The sequence below is a fragment of the Grus americana genome, chromosome 4 (genome assembly GCF_028858705.1).
Source record: "Grus americana isolate bGruAme1 chromosome 4, bGruAme1.mat, whole genome shotgun sequence".
Classification (NCBI taxonomy): Eukaryota; Metazoa; Chordata; class Aves; order Gruiformes; family Gruidae; genus Grus; species Grus americana.
This window is the reverse complement of record NC_072855.1, coordinates 76,150,967-76,170,828: the sequence shown is the minus strand read 5'-3', so window position 1 is coordinate 76,170,828 and position 19,862 is coordinate 76,150,967. Positions and strand designations below refer to the sequence as shown.

The following is a 19,862-nucleotide window of genomic DNA, read 5'->3' as shown; positions in this document are numbered from 1 at the left end:
GGAAAGGGGAAAAAAAAAAAGGAAGCCCAAATGCTGGTTTTAACTCCATGAAAGATGTACCGGTAGGGGTGGGATCAAGCCTTGTTCCTCTGAGCTGGCTGTCTACGCTCCTCCTGCAGTCTGATGAGAAATTAGCACATGAGTGAGGCGCACTGCATCTGCGAGGTAGACGTAGGTCTGTCCAAATCAGTTAATGTGAATGTCTAACTCTGATGCAGATGTCTGAGTGTGGGCAATGAACATTGCCCTAGGTACACATTGTGAACAGTTAAAGACTAATTTTGGCACCTCCTGTCTTTTTATCTTGGCGATTCACAGTGCAGAGGTCAGTTGCTAGATACTTCATTTGAAATTAAATATTAATTATGACTGATATTTTAATGCCTGTGTGATCATTTCTACTTTGAACTTGGCAAAGAAGGAATCGTGCATGATATATCGTAGAGTAATAATCTGTAGGATGTGATATAAATTCTCTAATTGGATTTTTAACAAATATGAATCATAGTCTATGGCTAACATAGTTTAGTGTGTCTGTGTTAGAGCCCAGAACCTGCATGTGAGGTTATGGCAGTATTTTTGAAGAGAGTAGGCAGAGCTGTATGATGGAGAAATCTGAAGCTGTGTCCATCTGGCTCAACAACCATAAGTGCATAATTCACCTGATTGTCAAGACAGTAAAAAATTATTTATAGAGGGAAGTTACCAGCTAAATTTCCCATCAGTTGAAGGTGGAAAAAAATCTGCAAGTGTTTTTAAGCACTGCTTAGAAAAATTACGGATACTCTTTAACTTTGGGGATACCAGATGTTCTTCTTCCAGTTTAAAAACACTTCATGAACTTCTGTCATAACCATGTGTACACAAGCTTATCTCATGTTGCAGCCTTGTATACAGGGGTTTTATCTTTTGTGCGGTTATTCTTTCAAGAGCTTTTTCTGATCGTATTTTAAATGTAAGGAATTTTCTTTTTTTCTTTTTTTTATTTAAAAAGAAAATTTAAAAATCAACACCCCATCCAGACCATAAAGAAGTGGAAGGTTTCATGATACAAAGGTAATGTATCTTGTAAATGAGGATGGGATAGTCTTTAAACAGAGCATACCTGGAAGCTATCTTTACTTTGAGGCTGAATAAACAAAACTCAGCAGATACAGTGGGCCTGAATTGGCAGGTTTTGTACGATTAGTCTGGATTGGAGCTCACAAATGGTGTGCTTATGTGCATGGCTAAGCTACAACCACTTCTGCAAATTCCCTGCTCCAAATCTTTTGCTGGTTTTGGAGTCACTGTGCAAATAATCAGAAGGAACAGGCTTTATTTCTTCACGTCCCTTCATATGGAAGATGGCTTGTTGCAGAAGAGAACAGAGCTATACATCATTAAGCTGGACCACTTGTTACTAGCACCTCTTGGTCAGTATATCACCAGCTGTGAACAGCTTTTAAAGGAATCATTATGCTCACCTCTGGGCCAAAAATGGTGTTTCAACAAATGTTGACTTGCTGACTAAGTCAGGCTCATGTAATTTGATTTTTTTTTTTTTTTAAGCATTAGAAGAGCATTGAAAAATAATAACCCCCCCCCAACAACAACAACCAAACCCTCCTGGTATTTCTTGAGTGGCCTCCAACTTCAAAGCAAACTTCCTAAAAACAGGAGGTGAGCTTTGTGAAAATTGGAAACTGTGTCAGCTGTCAGCCGGTGACTTTGGGGTGGCCTGTAGATGGCTTGTCATGCAGATCTGTCTTTTGAAAGAACTCCCATCAATCTCAGCTAAAGGACAGCCCATTTACAGACAGCATAAGGCAGAGGTTCAGCTCAGGTGGGACCAGAGCTAAACCAATCCAGTTTCTATAACCAGCTTCTTTGAACATTTCTTGGGTTTGTGTTGTGGTTTTAAGTGTTTGCATGAGATGAAACATATACCAATTCCTCCTCTTCTGTGTGTGCTTTCGCTTACTGTGGAGTCTTTCTCTTTATTGCCGCGTATAATAAGAGTTCTGAGCTGCTTGCAATAACAACTGTGGTTCTGAGCAGCGGTTTTGGTATCACTCGTGTGTGGTAAACTAGGAGACCTTCAAATCAAATCTCATGAAAATTCTCAATGAAGAGGCACAGGTCATTAATACATAGTGGTCTTTTGCCTGGAGTTGCTGCTTAATGAAGAGAAAAATAGAGAAGAACTTCATGTCAAAGCTTACAGCAAAACCATGCATTCAAAATAACTCTCTTTGGAAACATTTTAAACAGTATTTATTGCTTTGATGTTGCCTTGATCATATTTTAATGCTTAATTAAAAATAAAACTCTGAGCATCTGAAATTATATTGTACCTTAAAGCTCAAAGAGAGTAGTTTTGGTTTTAAGTATTTTTTTGCTCAGACAAAAGCAAAGAAAATGTCAGGCTATTTGATGTTGTGTCATATTAGAGCAGTACACTGTTGGCACTGATGTATATGATGTTGGCTTCCAGGAGAATACTGATGCGAATAGAGATTACTTATGAAAATAAGGGCATGAAAGAGAAGGTCCACAGGCTGCAAGAAAAAGTTAGTAAAGGAAATCTATAATTGTGAGTAGAATCTGCAGAGGTTTCTCAGTGTATCGGCTCAGTTTAACCGAAAGCTAGACAGAAAGAGAAGACTGTGTTCTTGTTCCTTAAGGATGTGTTAGGCCCATGCTACCGGATTCCTCATCTGCACTGAGTGTGATGAATGGTGAGGGCCTGGAGCAGCTGGATGCTGTCTTTTCGAGCTGCCAGCCTGTTCTGCACAAACTCCTGCACGCTCCTCATGTTCGGTGTCCACAGTGAATAGTAGGAAAAGACTTTGTGTTTCTCTCACCTTGTTTTTTCCTTCTCTCTTTCTTTCCTGTGTTCTTCATCAATTACGTTGATGAATAATTCTGTTTCCACACAAGTATCCAACAGACTCAAATTCTGAAGTTGTTGAAAGCCTGCTGCTGACACTTTAGCTACTGCAGCAGTTGCTTTAAGGGTGGATGCTGATGAAAGGAAGCAGTGCTAATTGTATCATTTACATTTCCTATGGGCAAGGCACTGGCGCTGTTCTTCCAATCCTTATGCAATCCTTTACCTGTGTGGTACACCAGGTCTGACAACTGCTGTTTCTCACGTGGTCCTTTGGGTAATGGACAACTCTTTGAAAATAAAGAAATAAAAATAGTGGCATAGCCTGGATACTTTGCTGATATCAGATAACTTGTACGTTTCTTTTTAGAGTATACATTTTTCCCCATACATACGTGCAGGTAGTTTCCAATGGTGCTAGTGTCAAGCTAAAGTCAGTGCATTACCTGTTATTGCAAGGGTGAAAAAAATTGTGTGGAGAGGGGAGAGTGCAAAAACCAGCGTGCTGCGTTTGTAGAGCAATGAATCTGTATTCTACAGATCTGGGTACAAAGTCCAGATGGTCCCATTGAAAGAGGGGCTGTAACAGAAGCTCTGTCGCTGCCAATGTATAAGTGTGCACCTGCCATGCATTCTTAATTCTAGCATACCCGCTGTTTGAAGCTGCGCTACTGCTCTGAGCTGAGAGTTACCTGAAGGTACTCAGGGAAAGGTGGTTCAGTTTTTGGACTGTGAAGAAGGATGTTGTTTCTGCTAGTGAAATTATGAGGACACCTGTTCCCTGGAAAATAGATCAAACCTGCTGGCTCTTTTTGTTCAGGGCAGTGGATAATCATCGTTGGTTGTGGCTGCAGGTCAATGTTAATGCAAGCCAGGCTGAAGTTAATGAATCATTACTGATCCCACGAGAATCTTAGTCCCATTAGGAAGCATTATTTAAGCAGCCTATCCTACAGGATATAGCAGAACAGAAAATGCTCTGAGAATTCTCCATTGTTTTACTTCTTATAATTCCAAGTACTTGTTCAAGACCTGAATGTTGACCCTGTGGTCTCTGGTCTGTTCCTAGTGGACGGGGCTGTGAGTATAAACAGGCACCGCAGCAGCTGGCACTAATAATCGTGCTGGGCAGTCTCAGCAGAGAGGAGAAGGAATGCGAATGAGCTAAGACACTGAACAGCTTTCTTGCTGGGGATGGAGCATCTCATGGATGGGTTTCAGGTGTGCTGCTATGGCAGCTGCTTCTTGCTGGACCTGCAAACTGTCAAGTTCACAGAAGCGCTGTTAAACGTTGGTTTAAGTCACTGCTTTGGTGCTTGGCTGGACAGGATGCATGTTGAGAGCACAATGCTTTTCTGTACTTTGTCTTTTTGGCTGATTTGCAGCCCCCTTGTTGCTGTTGTTAAGCCAGCAACTTCTAAGAAGCCCAAAATGTCTATTTTTTTTTTTTTGTTAATTCTGTTTCTCAAGAAAGTATTATGAGGAGAGGACTTACATGCATAGTTACATGTATGCACAGTGCCATAAGAAATGGAGGAAAACTTGGTACAGGTGGAAGGTAAGTCTAAAAATGCACAAATAAGACTTGCAAGTGACAAATTATCAAAATTCCTTGTAACAGAGCATTGGTAATGTAGCACTGGCAGATCATCTCAGTCATTTTGCACACAGAAGTAATGTGCTTTTTAAACCATTTTTTTTTTTTTTTTTTAATTTTGCAGGGACCTGAGCTGATGAATAAATATGTTGGTGAGTCTGAACGAGCAGTGAGAGAGGTGAGAAAGGGCAAGCTATACATAATGTTACATGTTAAGCTTTCTTGTCATTCAGATTCTTCTCTGCTTAGGAGGTTACCTTTAAACTGTCCAAAAAACCTCCTTCCAGTTTCAGTTGGAAAAAAAAAAAAAAAAAAAGCAGAAGGAATATTTTGTGGTGTTTAACTCCCTCTTGCATTGGCCCGGTGATACATGTCAAATTTGGGATCCAGTAGCAGCTTTCACTATAAGCTTGCATCATGCAGTATCATGAATAACTTCTAAGATGTTTGTTTAAATAAGCTTATGTCTGTTCTGTGATGCTCTGTAGCTTTTGAGGTGCACAGGGGGTGTTAGCATTCTGTAAAAATTTTCCATCCCTTTGAAATGAAGTGTTTCATTGTTGTTTTTCTAGATCTTTAGGAAAGCCAGAGCGGTGTCTCCTTCAATTCTTTTCTTTGATGAAATAGATGCCTTGGCAGTTGAAAGGGGAAAGTAAGTAATCGTGTTACAAAAATCACAGATGTTATTTTCTGATAAATTACTCTTACATTGTGCAATCACCAGTGTATTACCTTTCTAGAATTATTTAGTATATACATTCCACATGCAGAAGGATAGCATTTGTGACTTCTACTCAAGTGTATTTGACTTGGCGTAAACAGGTAAGCTGGTGGAGTTCCTCCTTTCTCATCTCATTAGCAGGAATGATTCTACTGGTTCTCATGCCCTTTGGCTCTTTTCTGTGGTTTTAGCTTGCATTTATTTCCAGTAACTAATTCCTTTCTTTTCCCAGGGTTGTTGCACTGGCCTAATATAGTGTCTCCATCAAGCAAACAATATGATCATATGCTATATAACATGAATTTCCAAGGAGACTACTCATATGCTTAAATTTGCACTTCGCCAGACTGGGAAAAACTTCATGAAAAGATTTGGGAACACTTATGTCCTTTCATGTGTGACGTTAAAAAGGGATTGTTGTGCAAGCAGCTAACAACATTTCTTTTAATATCCTTCTTTGTGATGATTCCCAGAGATGTTTAGCTCTTCTCTGAAGGGGGATTATAGCAGAGTTTAGTTGCTACTGTGGCATTTAAAATTTGACAGGCTCTGTACGTGGTCTGTCTGGGGGGATACCTTCTTATAAAATATTACTACTTGTTGTGAGCAAGTACTTTTTTTCTGTTTTGTTTTGCATGAAAAACTCTGAAATATGTGCATGTACGAAGTATTTGTCCAGTTTAAAGGTGCGTCACAACTTCATTTTTCTGGAAAAGAAGCTACCTCAGCATCCATACAGATTCCGTTGTATTGCAAAAGGGCCATTTGTATCTGCAGAACAGGATAAAAGGTATCATTCAGAAACACAAATAAGTAGTTTATGTTATAGGAGGTGGCATCATATGCAGCATAGAGCTGCCCTGTGAACCTGCTAAGAAATGAACACATTTTCTGTTGAAAATGCAAAATCTGATAGAAGACATCTTCATCAGCATCCTTCTCATATGCAGTGTGTGCAACTGTGAAATTTGTTAAACTTCCTAGAAATGCTAGCGACCCTGTGGTATGCGCTGAAACACCTGCCTGCTTATCATAATAGAGAAGTTGCAAAAATGTGTGCTGGAATCAAGCCAATAGAGGGGGAAAAAATATCTCCCCTGCTGCAATTCTAAATTATCTTTTAGCTTTCAGAAACACTGTTTCATCAAGAGAAAACCTTTTGGAAGAGTAAGCCATAGTACGTTTTAATCGGCCTTTTCACACAGTGCCCTAGAGGTGTTGAGTTTGTTTGTTTGTTTGCTTTATTCTTTTAGGGAGTAAACAACCCAATTTTACCTTACCTGGAACTGTCTGTGGGGGGTAGCAGGCCTGGCACAGCTTGCTGAAGAATGTGGTATGACCTGCTGCAGTCATGTTGTGCTGGAGACATCTGGTTTTGGAGCTTTAAAAAGAACAGGGTGGGACACACAAATATTTCATTGTCAAATCTGAACCAGATGGGAGGTAAAATATGTAGCAGAGTTCTCATAAAATTCATCTGAAATTAAATGGTGTAGGAAACCAGACAAGGCACTTATTAGAAATGGCCTTTTTTTACAGGCTGACTTTGCACAGTAGGAATTTGCAAATGCATTAGAGATGCTAACGATTTGTGGCCTCTGGAGATCCATTTCCTGTACTATTACTAACCATACTGAAGTTTTCAAGGAAACACCTGTTTATATTGTCTCCCTATTCCCTCTGTTGGTTGAATTAGTTTTCTCTGCCTTGGCAGTGAAAAACTCTGCAATACAGCTTTGTAAAATTTTTTCCTCTTGGTTTAAATCCTTGTTTTAGAATTCTGTGGGCCTTGTGCAGAATGTGCTGCATCCCAAATCTCCCGGGTAGGTAACCTGTCCTCATCCTAACAGGACGAGTCCAGAGATACCAAGAAGCCTAGACTATTAAGTTATGAGAGTAGTTTTATGCATAGTTCAGATCTGAAATACAGATGTGAAATAACATTGAGTAATTGCTTAATGCTTTTGCTCTTCAAAGCATTTTGCCAAATATTCATTAACCCATTAATACTTGTTTAGATTTCACTAAAGCTCATGGGTTTAAAATGCAAACATTTTGCTCCCAGCCTTCTGTAGAGATCACTAAACAATCCCTTCTCATTAGCAGGCACATACAAACTAATAGACTTCGTAATTAATTATAATACAGGTAGATCAAGAAAGCAAAGGAATTTTCTTTTTTGCACCAATCAATATATATCCTTTGCATCATGTAGTGGAGTCCCTGTCACTGCACAAGCCACTACTCCATGGCAAACACTGTAGCTGCATGCAGCCACGCCACAGAGTTTTATGTATTACACATTCCCAAACCATAACTCCATAATTATAATACATGTAATACTGTCTCATGTAGCAGTTTTGTTTTACAAAATGTATTTATGTGTGTTTATCAGTTACAAGAAATAATACTTTGAAGTCAGCAAAAATTATATTAACTGACATTGTTCAGTGTCAAAATGTATTATTTCTGAAAAGATTATTTTTTATCCAGCTTGCTTAGAAGTTTCATATGTTTTATGTATATGAAATAAGCTCCTGGGTTTTTCTTTTTGTTCGTCCACACCTCTCTCCCGATTTTGCATGTAGGCAACAAACTAATATGTATTAATCAAAGAATTTAAAAAGTGGACTAGATACATATCAGCCTCGAAGAGAATTTACGAAAATATAATCCTGCACCTCTGAAGAAAATTAGTTCAGTTTAAGGAGCAGTTGCTTGATGGAGGAGTCTGGAGATCCTTCATGCAAGAAGATGAGAAGGTGATTCTGAATGGACTTGAGTTTCCAATGTGACAGTGAAGACAGATAAAGATAATTTGAGCTGTATTCATGTCTGTATTTTGTTCTGTTACACTGCGCTTCTAGAGCTCTTGGAAGATCTTTCCCTCTCTGTTTGGTTTATGTTGAGATGTTAGAGGAAGTTTAGAGAGCATTGAAATAAAAAATTAGGAGCGTAACGGAGTGACTATAAAGAAAAAGGGAGGCATCTACTGTAACTGATACTAAAGAATAGATGATAAACCTGTGTAAGAAAAGATGGTAGAAGGAGGTGTTGTGATGAGTTTTGAGTAGGAAGAATTACTGAGATAGGAAAAACTGCAAATCAGAAAGCTTTTTGGTAGAGAATTCTCCTTCACTGTGAGTTAGTCATATGGCAGCAGCTCCAGCAACGTACCACTTGATATCTTTAAAACAAAACTGACATTTCAGGGATTAACGTGGAGCAAGGAGCATTTGTGCACTGGGAGAGGTGAACTACATGATGCACGGAGCCTTTTCCACTGCTCTGTGGTTCTAATTAGCACTTGCTTCCATGAGCAGGTTATGACTTTTTTTCTTTCTCCTCACTTTTGAAAGGTATTCTGACTTTTTGTAGGACAGACCGCACTGAAGCGAGACCCATAGGACTGGTCCAGATACAGCAGTGCGTGAGGAGGAAAGTTTGCCTCGCAGTAATCCCTTGCCTGGACAAAGCTTGAGAGGCTTTACAAATTGCACAGCTGCAAAGAGTTATGGGTATCTGTTATCCCTTGGTATCCTGACCATGTAAAACCTAATTCTTCTGGCCATTAGAGGTTGCCAAGAGGGAAATGGCTTGGTAATTAGACTTGAAAGTGATGAATGAACGTGGCTCTGTGTAAATGCATCACAGACGGTCTGTTTGCTGAACTTAAGAAATATCTGTGCTTTGGAAATGGGACATTGTTTATATAAGCAGGATTTTTGGGATTTTTCGGCAAGAGACATATTTGTTCCTTTTCTTCTTTTTCAGAAGCAAAGCATTTTCCCCTTTAACTGCAAATCTTTGTAGTGTAATATGGGAAATGTTGTAGACTGATATGAAAGACACTGATAAATTCCATTTTCAAAGGGAAAAAAAAAAGAAAGACAAGGGACAAAATCAGTACCTTGCATTTAATTTGTGAAGGCCAAAGCAAGTTGGTAGATGAATAATGCTGACCTTTTCAGAGTAAGGGTAGAAGTGACAAAGCGAAGGGACTTTGGTACCAATCCCCTGAAGCTCCAATATGATGATGCTTTTCTGGGGAGATTAAGTTAACCTGTATGCTGGGTGGGAGGATAGATACATCCCTAAGCCACAATTTAAAATGCTCAGAACCTCTGAAAAGATGTACTGTTTTTACTTTAGGTAGTAAAATATTTGCAGTCCTAACTTTCGCGGCCCTCAGGCTTCTAAATGATGCTGTGAAGAACAGCAGCTTCTCTTCTGTACTGTGCCACCTCTGCTTTTAACGGAGACTATGATAAATCTTCTGTTTTTAAACCAAACTGTCTGTCTTTCTGCCATATTTTAGCACGTATTTATACTGTACACTTTAGCACATATTACACTGTACACTTGAACAGATCGTTGCATTTTTGTATCTATGCAAATTCCCTGGCGTAATTGGCAGCCTCTGCCATGAAGGAGGTCAGTGTAATGCATTCTAGCAATGAAACCTACGGGCTGGACCCTGCAGGGACAGAGCAAAGTGGCGTTAGGTAGGATTGAGGTTCTCAGCAGCAAACCACCTTCACAGGGTAAATTACCAGTAGTAGAGCTGGAGGAGGTATTGTTGCCCTAATATTACTCATGCAAAAGGAAGTGAACAAAGAATACATAGAAGAAATGGAGTTTCCCTGTGCCATACTTGTGTTCCAGGGACCTGATTCTAGCAGCTGGCTCAGGCAAGGAGCTTTGTGTTTCTGGCTTATGTTGGCACCATTTATCCCTGAATTGGGGAATATCAGATGATTCCCTGCAATACCTGAGCTGTATTTGGATGTGATAGAGAGTTGAGGCATTCAAAACTTTTGTGACTGCTGTCTGAATTCTTTAAAGTTTTGGAATTTGGTATCCAAATAGAAATAATGTCTGGGGAAAAAGCTGCATGTCCAGTGCCAGCTTTCTATTTTAGGCCAGCAAGGAGTGGTGAAAAAGTAAAGCTTTGAAATTATTTAATCATACAGTAAAACTTGTAATTTGCTTTGGAATAGCAATTTTAACAAATAGCATTACCCATAGGTTGTGTGTATATACAATAATTGTCTGCAATCCCTTTAATTCTAAAACGAACTCATTAATGCTTCTTGTCTAGCAAGAATCACTGTGTTTTAAGTCTGTGTTTCTTCCTTTTTTGTTTAAAAAACCCAATAATTTGCAACTTTGCCAGCCTGTATCATATTTCCGACATTTGAAGTCTTTCATTGGCATCAGTGGAAGCAGGACTGGATCTGTAAACCCTTTTCTTGAAGTCATTCAAGTGCCTGGATAAATGTACAGGGTTTAGAGGGACTAATCAAGGCTGTTAATGTAGGTAAGTCTGTTCTGCAGCACTTAGGAGTGCTGTGGCAAAGTTGACCTGCAGCAAGGTGCTTCAGCCAAAGACGTGAATTTGAGCCTCTGGATTCCTGCCAGAGACCCAGTTGCAATGGATACCGGGATTAGAGGGATCAGAGGTGGGCATACGTGGTGACCACTTCAATTCCTGGTATGGTGTTGGCTATGGGAGAAGGTCAGCTTACCCACAATACATGGGCCCAAGCAGGCTACAAGTGCCTGCAGGGTTAGGACTATAACGATTGCAAGTCTTTTTTATTTATTTTTAATTTTTTTTTATTTTAAATGAAATACAAGGGGAATATAACAGTAATTAAAACTTATAAATTGAACTTATTCCAGATGAAAGTAAACCTCTTAAATATTGTTATAATGAAATGAAATCCAGTCTACTTAGTTACTTCTAGGTCTGTAATACTTCCAACTTAAACTGTACTTGCTTCCCTGGTAGACATGATTGATTACAGTTTTCAATTTGATTAACTTCCAGGAATGCACAGAGGAGAAATGCTGAGGAAAAGTGAAAGAAAGGAAATGGAAAATTTACTGTGCATCATGTGTGTTTGGGATTTTTTTTTTGTGTTTTAGGTTTTTTTGCAGCAAGGTCAGTGTTAACAGATCAGGAGAACTCTTGACGTTAGCATCCTTCCTGTTTCAGCTAGATGATGCCAGGGTCAGATGAAAGCAAGGTCTAACGTCCATCTTTCATGGACGCGTGTCTGGAATTAGTTGCAGGCAGATGGAAATGGACAATGGATCACCACCTAGGTACTTAAGGATTTGGAGATGTGCTTGGGGAAAGCCCCCTGGAAGAAAGCCTGTCTCAAACTGGCTTCTTTCCTCCTTTTCTCTCCTTTTGTTGCATTTCATTTTTCTAGGTGTACTTCCCTAACTTCTGGAAGCTGCAATAATAAGAAATTTGGGCAAATGGAAGAGGCTGGTTGCATGACCGTGGAGGGATAACTAGCATGTTTTTGCAGCGATCTATAGGCCATTTGTTTCACCTCTTCACAAAGCTCATCTTCTCTTTTTAGGAAGCTTGCTTAGAAGTTGAAGGCCACTCGAGGAGTACTAAGAGTTCTTTTATTTGTCTATGCTTTTCTAATGTCTTAAAAACCAAATTACATGAACCTCACTTAATCAGTGAATCGACGTTGTCAAAACACCATTTTGGCCTGGAGGTGACCATAAACCTAAATGTTCTACCCAGTCTCTGAATGTCCCAGACTTCCCCAGGTTTCCTCTGGAGATTGCCCTTTGGTAGTACTTGAATTTTACTCTCGAGGAAACAGGGAAGATGTGAAACAATAATAGTGGGTAATAGCTCATACAGGTGTGTACAACAGGAATATGACAGCATTTAATTGGAGAGTGCTGATGGAGGGAAGGGTTTAGGGTTATCTTCTTTCAGAGTTTTTTCTGATGACACAGGCGTCCCCTGCAATGGAGATTGTTTCTTATCCTAGCACTGAAGAGGGTTTTATTTATTATTTTTTTAACAAAGTTTTTTGTTTTTTTTTTTTTTTTACATCCAAGCCTGTAGTATCTGTAGTGGTATGAATTAATTATATGTATTGAAGTTGTACCATACATGTGTCAGAAGTGAATTTGGCCTAGTGTTTTAATAACGATCACTTAGGCCTAGGTATGTTTGCTATGCCTTTTTGTTTTATGAAATACCTCTTCTGTTGTGAGAGCGTGTACATAGAGGAATCAATTGATAATTGTGGATGACTGTTTTGCAGCTCAAAACAGGAATCGTGCCTGTAAGCAGAAATAAGTGTGTGATATAAAAGGTGGTGTGATTTTTGAGGGGGAGAGGGAAAGCTGCTATAGGGAAAAAATAGTGATATTGTGCTGCTCGTGTTAACATGCATGTCTCTGTAAACCTAGCATATTTAGTAAAGTTTGGGTTTTGAAGCCCCAGTAGCATTCAAGGGAAACAAAGTTCAAAGCTAACATAAGGGCCTGCTCTGCTGTCTTTAGATAAAGAATATTCTGACTGAATTAATATTTCAGCAGAATATATCTGTGTGGAAGAGCCTGCTTTTTCTAACTGGCATGGCTGTGTCCGTTCTGTTGGACAAAATGCCCCACTGATAGAATTTGATATCTGGGAAGGTGCTGCAAGTATTATTTTTCTGGTAATGCTATTGGAGTAGATTTTATTTTTCCCCCTAATGCTATGGAAAACCTTGAACTGCCAAAGCTATATTTCACCAGAATTTGTGAAGGAAGGAAATAAAACAGTGTGACAGGTAATTACGATCACGGCAGTTGGACTGAAAAGACAGAGTTGGCAGGTGCTCCTTGCTGACAGGTTACCCCTGCAAAGCCCTGACAGAAATGTCAGACTCAATAAAAATCCCTCAGACTGTGCGAGCGAGGCGACTCTCGCGTGGGAGCGTGCTGGCAGGGGGCTTCGGGATTTCAGGAACCTTTTACCTCAGTAGTTTGTGGAGAAGCAGAGAGTCCTGCCAGAAGGGTCTATTTCAACCTATATTAATTTTTTGATACCAACCATTTTGTCATGTCAATGAGTTTTACATTTGTTTTGATAGGAAATTATTTCCAGAGATTCCAGTGAGAGAATTATTTGAGATGATACCAAGTCCAGAAGTATTTTTAAAACCCGTAAATTTTGATTATGATTGCAATTCTTTTGTTAGGGGGGAAAAAAATAAATAAAGGCAGCTTTTCATCTGTATGTAAATCTTGCCTGATATGACATTTTGGAAAAGAAGGTGGACTGTACTCCCTTCTCACAAAACCTGTGTTATAGATTTCAGCTGCGTGGAGATTAATCCCTCTGTGGTAATTTATCCTGGGTACTTCTCCTGAGGTCTGCCTCTTCGACCTCGCGGATCTGCCTGAGGTAGGGTCATCTATGCAGAAACGGGGCTTTTCAGGAGAGGGGCCCTCCCCGTCTTCCTTCTGGTTTTGTAGCTTCACAGTTGCTGTGAATTTAAGGGTCCTCAAAATGTTATTGTGTGAATATTTCCTGCATTTCCATGCCTACGGTTTAGCAGCATAACTAAATTAATGTCTGATTCCAAAGCTTAGGTGTTCAGACAGGCTTCAATGCCATCAAAGTCAGTGGTGGGATGGAGAGTCATTGGTTCTCCTTTACAGGATTTAAATGGTGATTGAGACTTAAATACATTTTCCAATGAAAATGACATCTGGTGTTCTGAAAAAAACATTCATTCCATTGGCTTTGGAAGTGTTCTAGGTTGTCAGATGGTGCAAGTGTACGTTTGTGTTAGCTCGCAGTGGCGATGCTTACCAAATTTCATCATGAGGTGAAACCGCAATGACTACATTCTCAGACTGTTTTCAGCTTTCAAATATTAAAAAATCTGTTAGATAAAGAGGGAGAAAGAAGAAAGGAAGTTAAATAAGTAAAAATGTACAAAAGAAGTCAGTTGCTGTCAAAAAAATGCCTATAGCAAGAAGGGTAACAGATTTAAATCTGGTGATTTCATACATCTGGTTATGCCTGGAAACAAAATCCGCTTGGCTTGAAGAACTGTATAAGCTAATGAACTGTATGTACTCCTTGATGCAGTGATAGAATCAGGCTGTAGTTGCTTTTATATCCCCAGGAAGAAGTATGAGACTGGCTTAAGATGTTTAAGGGGAAATGTCGATACCAACTGAGATCTGAATCCAGCTGGTTAGAACGGTCATTGGATAAGGTGAAATGAGAAGAAGAAAAGGTGCTATGGAGAGCCCTCACCTGCTATATTGAATTTGGAGTTGGGGCTCACGATCTCTCAGTTCTGTCAGACAAGCCCAGATTTAATTCAGATTAATTGTGAGGCTTTGGCACACTGTAGAATGCATGTTTTATTCTGTCAAAATGTGTATTGGAAGTGCCTTTAGCTAAGATAAAATACCAAGAACAGGTTTTGTTTTTCACGTTCACCTTCAATAGCCTACTTTAATCCATGGATAGTCTTACCTGACGGGCTTTTGCCATTCAGGAAGCTTCTCTGATGGTCAAGTGAAGTGCCGGTGCAGGAGCGCATGTGTTCTTGCACTGAGACTGATGGGACACTTGCAGGATTAACTGAAATATCACACAGGGGAGGATATCTCGCTCTAACTGATGTAATAAACTAGTAAGCAAAGACATTTTTTGCCTTTAAAACTCCTTCATTGAGGATTTTAAAGAAAGAGGGGTTGGCAAAAAAAGATTGAAATAACACATAGCCTACAGACTGATGTATTTCATTAGGGCAACAGAAGAGACTACCTGAAATTCTCAGGCCCTTATGGAGCAGCCAGACTCCTCTTTTCTCGCACGTTTTCTTTTGTTTTGAAGTTCAAGGTATTTCTGGTTTGGGCACGGCTCTTGCATATATGCATTCGTGCACACATGGCCCCGTGCAGATTATGTGAGGGACTTCATTCTGACTGCCTGGATTTGCAGGCAGCGTGTTGACAGGAAATTAGTTTGTACCAGGACGTGCCTTTCGAGGACCATTTCCATGCAGTTGTGATGATGACATCAATGTGCGGAGGTCAGGTGGCGGGGGAAAGACACCCCCTTGGCTGGAAGTTGGTTTTGGCAGTGCCTCTGTGGGACTGGAGGGTTAATCATAATTTGTTTCTCTGGCTGCCGTTTGCGTCAAAAGTCCGGGCAACTTTAATGAACGTTGCCTGTGTTAATTTGAAACCCTTGCTGGGAAATCATGGGAAAATGGAAGAACGCATACTTGCGTGTCACCCTTCAGATATTAACAGTTTGGGCAGCGCTAGAGCTCTCGGAGCGCATGGTGCAGCTCTGATGCAGCTCCAAGCAGCTGGTAAAGAGATCTCTCACTGTAAACCTGGGCCTGCCTCTGGTTTTTATAGGGTATCCTGTTAAGCCAAAAGCTAATTTGCTGTAGACTCTGTGCTAAAAATGGTGCATCATATGACAGCTTAGTGAACTATGTAAATAAAAACCTGAAATTTGAAATTCCTGGTGTCATAGGTCCCAGACACCTCTTCATTTGATGCTATTTTTATTATTGGCATTTTTTGCATGTGTCGTTTTAATTTTTTTTTTTTACTTCGCTTTAAATAATAAAACCCCTAATAATGTACTGGTATTCCCCTTCATTGTTTGAGCGGCATTATGCCATCAGTGATTGCTTCACTGCAGTTTTCTGATTATTTATTGCATGAAAGTCTTTGGAATGTACATTCCCCTGTAACAGTGGGGGTTTTATTTAGAATAAACACTTTTTTTTTCTTTTTTTTTTCAGTATGAAGCTTGTAAGAGAAGCATTTATATTGGGGAAAGATGTAATATCTGTTCTAGCCACCTCCTTTAAAACCAATTATTTCTTCTTTGCTTCCTTGAGAAAAAAAAAAAAACAACAGTTTAGCATCTCCCCCAAAGTCTTCTAGCTTCAGGTCGTCTCATATAATGTTAACATTTTGGTCTCAGTCTTACAATTATTTTTCCTTTGCTTAACTTTTTCTTGTGTGGAGCCTATTGGGTATAAAGTCGAGTAAATGTGAAACTTATGCAAGATGGGAGGCCTGAATCCCTACTGAGACTAGCTTATGTTACAAAGTTGATTTTAATTTCCTTTAAGCTCTGTGTCCTTCGAAAAGCATTTACTATCCGTGTTCAACACCTGAAGTGTTTTATCATGTTCAGCCTTCTCTAAGTCAATGGGACCGTGACCCATGGGTATGTTAGAAATGCTCTAATATCGTTTGGGAATTTCTAAAGCGGCTGCAGCAAACTGAAAAGCTGACAACTAGCTAACCCAAGTCCCTTCTCTAATATTTCTTAGCAACCTAAGTATTCTGTTAGCCAACATTTATTATAGGTCCTCAAAGATATTTTCCAGACTAGCTCTGATAAGTTAACTGTTTTGCACTGGAAAATTACAGAACCGGTTGTAGAATAGGAAAGTTAGAGAATTTATTTGGAGGAGATCTATACAGCAGCAATGGAGTCATTACTGTTGCTTTGGCTCTGGGATGTTTAGGAAGCACTTTGGTTGCAGGCGTGCTGGTGGTGGGTGGCAGTGCTCCAGCAATATACGTGTGTAATAACTATGCAACTATACGTGTGTATTTTCTATCTGTTGGAAATAATTGGAATGCTTATATTTTAAAATTGAATATTTCTTTTTGGAAACTAGAGTTTGGCAGGATAATTGGGCTGTGTTTGTGTGTATAGGTGCCTGTATGTCTGTATAGCATTTAAGAGTACTTTTGGAAGAGGACTTTAAAAAAATTTGATGTTAAAAAATTATCTTAATTCTATGTAGATTTGGGGTGACAGTAGAAAAATGTATGTTGCAGGAGTACTTATTTTAAATATCAGACTTCCTTTCGCTTCTTAGCATGAAGTTCCCTCTGCACCTGCTCAGCAGAGGGAACTTTGGGGACGAGCCACTGCCTGCGCTTGCCTCGGCGCCCTCCCTGGATTTATATAGAGCAGGGTGCTGCAAGGAACACATACGTCATTTGTGTCGTGCATCTGCCAACTTATGAATGTGTGCAGTTATCTCCTAGTCTAGTATCTCCTAGGTCTGGTATCCTTTCAAAAATAAAAAATGTGGTGGGTGGTCACCTATTTTTTATAATGTTTCAGAAATAAAGCCTCTTTATATTATAAAGAACACAACCTTTCATGAGATGCATTATTTATCACCAATGTATGTGCTTGGTCTCTTGATTTATGTGATGTCTTCCTTTATACATGTGAATATGTCCACACACTCTAGGAAGAAGGTGGTACATCATTTGATTATTCTTTTTAAAATATTAGAACCTTTAGTGAAAGTAATAGAGTTTATTTCTATAATGCTTTTTGTTACATATAGTTAAGCAATTTGAGCGAATTTTCCATAAACTTCAAGGTTACCAGAGTTAATTCCAAACTAAAAAAAAAAAAAATGCCTGGAATAGTTTATGCCTTGTCTGTTTAGGTTTCTCACATATTGGCAATTTCAAAACTGGAGTTTTCTGTTTCTCAGTCTTGGTTGTGGGGGTTTTTTTTCCTGGTATCTGGAAAATCAGCTGAGTTAAAGGACTGACAGTGCTATTATGACGCAGTTGGTGAACACTCAATTTATTCTAATTTGATGGGGAGAACATAAAAATGTAGAGAAGTCTGCAAAATACATAACTACCTGACTTTTTATACTGCATAGGCTGGTGTAAGCACTCATTTGGATGGTGCTAAAAATGAAAGTTTGTCTGACTGGTAAAGAAGCTGCATGAATTTAGTTATCTTCAAAATATTTATTCCAGACATCTACATTGGGTTAAATTCTTTACAGCCTATATAGCAGGGCAATAAGTACAAAAAATCTCGGTTGCTTTACTGAATAGGAAGAAATCTTTTGAAGGACTAGTTCTCTTGACTCGCTTTTACTCGCTTCATGTGACTGATACTGTTTCAGGGATTGAAGGTGAAAATAAAAATCAGAAAGAATGAAGATAAAAAGATGGATCCCTGTAAATTGAAAAGAGCAGTATATTCTTTCCTTTCTCCAATTTTCTAGGAAGGGAAAGCTAATGCTGTGACTTTTTTTTTTTTTTTTTTTTTTAAAATCAGCTCTTCAGGTGCTGGAAATGTAGCAGACCGTGTCTTGGCTCAGTTGTTAACGGAAATGGATGGGATAGAACAGCTGAAGGACGTGACAATTTTGGCAGCTACAAACAGACCGGACATGATAGACAAGGTACGAAAAGATGCACTGTTGTATATACTGTTCTCTTGAGAAGACCAGATTTTGGTATAATTCCATTCTCTCTTACTCTCCAAACTATTGTCCGATCAATTTAATGATTAAGATTAGACGTTTGTAAATGAAGACAAGGCCAAGGAAAGGATTATGTCCCTCGCTTTTTGTTTTCCCTTTACAGAATTTTTAACAGGAACAAAATGTTTTGTGATAGCCCTAAGTATCTGTTTCCTAGAAGAAAATTTTGCATAAATCAAGCTCATTGAACTTATGCAACAACATTTCTGTCAAACTGCTTCTGTGGTTTTTGCTTCTGTTGTGTTTGTTTATGCAGGAGTTTGCTGGAGTTTGTTGATTTCATTAGTTACTTCCTTTCAAAAGATTAAATATCTCTTCGGTGCCATTAGCCTGCTGCCAGCAATACAATTTCCAACTGTAAACAGTGCAGTTTCTCCTTAGATTCTGCGGCAGCTGTGCTGAAGCGACAACATTTCAAGTTTGTAAAAATGGGAGGGTTGTAACTCTTATTGCAGAAAACCTCTGAGCACAAAAGCAGCCCAGCAGCCCTCTAGAAAATCCACTTTAAAACCGTCTACCACTGCTGTGTCTTCTCACAGCTAAGTGCAGTAGACGGACCAGTCTGAAGTGATTTCCTTTAAGATACATTTTGTAGCGTTGGTAAGGTTCTTATGTCCACAACTTTTCACCTTCATGAAGTCTTGAGGAAAAAAAACTTGTATTTTGGCTCCGGAACACAGCCTCTTCCCTTTTGAACTGAAGGAAGCTACACAGCTGATGGTGTCCTGATGAAAGCTTACTTAGGGCTTACTTAGACACTATCTGTGCCTGCCGTGGCAAAGTAGAACTAGCAAAGAATTTTCAGTAAAAGACAATAAAACTCATCAGTGAAAAATATGCTTGCTTGCGCAAAATTGAAATTTTCAAGATTCCACTTTTGTCAAATTGATTTCAGTTTTCTTTGGCTATTCTTTGGGGTCAGACTAAGCTGAATTTGAATTTTTATTCTGTTTGTTGAACAGAAAGGAAATTTCCTTCTGAGTCAGTTCAACATTGTGCTGTATTATCTCCATTGCCACCTGGGAATTCAGTCCTCTCTTTCTCCCTTTTGCTAGATTTCTCTTGGGCCCCCAGTGAATGCTGTTTTCTTATACTTTAGTTTTTATTTGAAATATTGACATACTGGGACAGTATTTATTTGAAATATTGGCAATATCGGGACAGTATTACCGTGTGTTAAGAGTGCCACCTTGCAATACCGAGAACTTTTAGCTAGAACCTAAGTTACTAGATAAATGCCAACTGTACCTGCATCACTGGTGCAAATCTAGACCTCTTAGCCTGTGATTTAGAGGGACTGGAGAATCACATTTGAGTTGGTATTGCTCTCGTTATGCTTCATCCCGACCAGACAGGGCTATACCAGGCCACCAACTTCTCCTGGGTCTATGCAATATTTGCAGTGCACAAGTTGCACCTTCCCCCCCCTCTTCCCCCCCCCCCCCGCCGTTCTGGAAGAAAGAAGACTGACACCAGAGAGCATTTCTATTGTGAACTTCACTTAATGGAAAAACTTTCAGTATGAGATTTTAGTTTGTGATTGGTGAT

General features: G+C 39.3%; 1 protein-coding gene across 1 annotated transcript in view; it reads left to right on the top strand.

Moving 5' to 3' along the window:
* AFG2A (AFG2 AAA ATPase homolog A) overlaps nt 1-19,862 on the top strand; it is a 221,719-nt gene that overhangs the window by 40,388 nt on the left and 161,469 nt on the right. Inside the window, 3 exon segments of the mRNA XM_054824028.1 lie at nt 4,594-4,647; nt 5,042-5,121; nt 18,107-18,233. Coding sequence (XP_054680003.1) covers nt 4,594-4,647; nt 5,042-5,121; nt 18,107-18,233 — 261 coding nt within the window.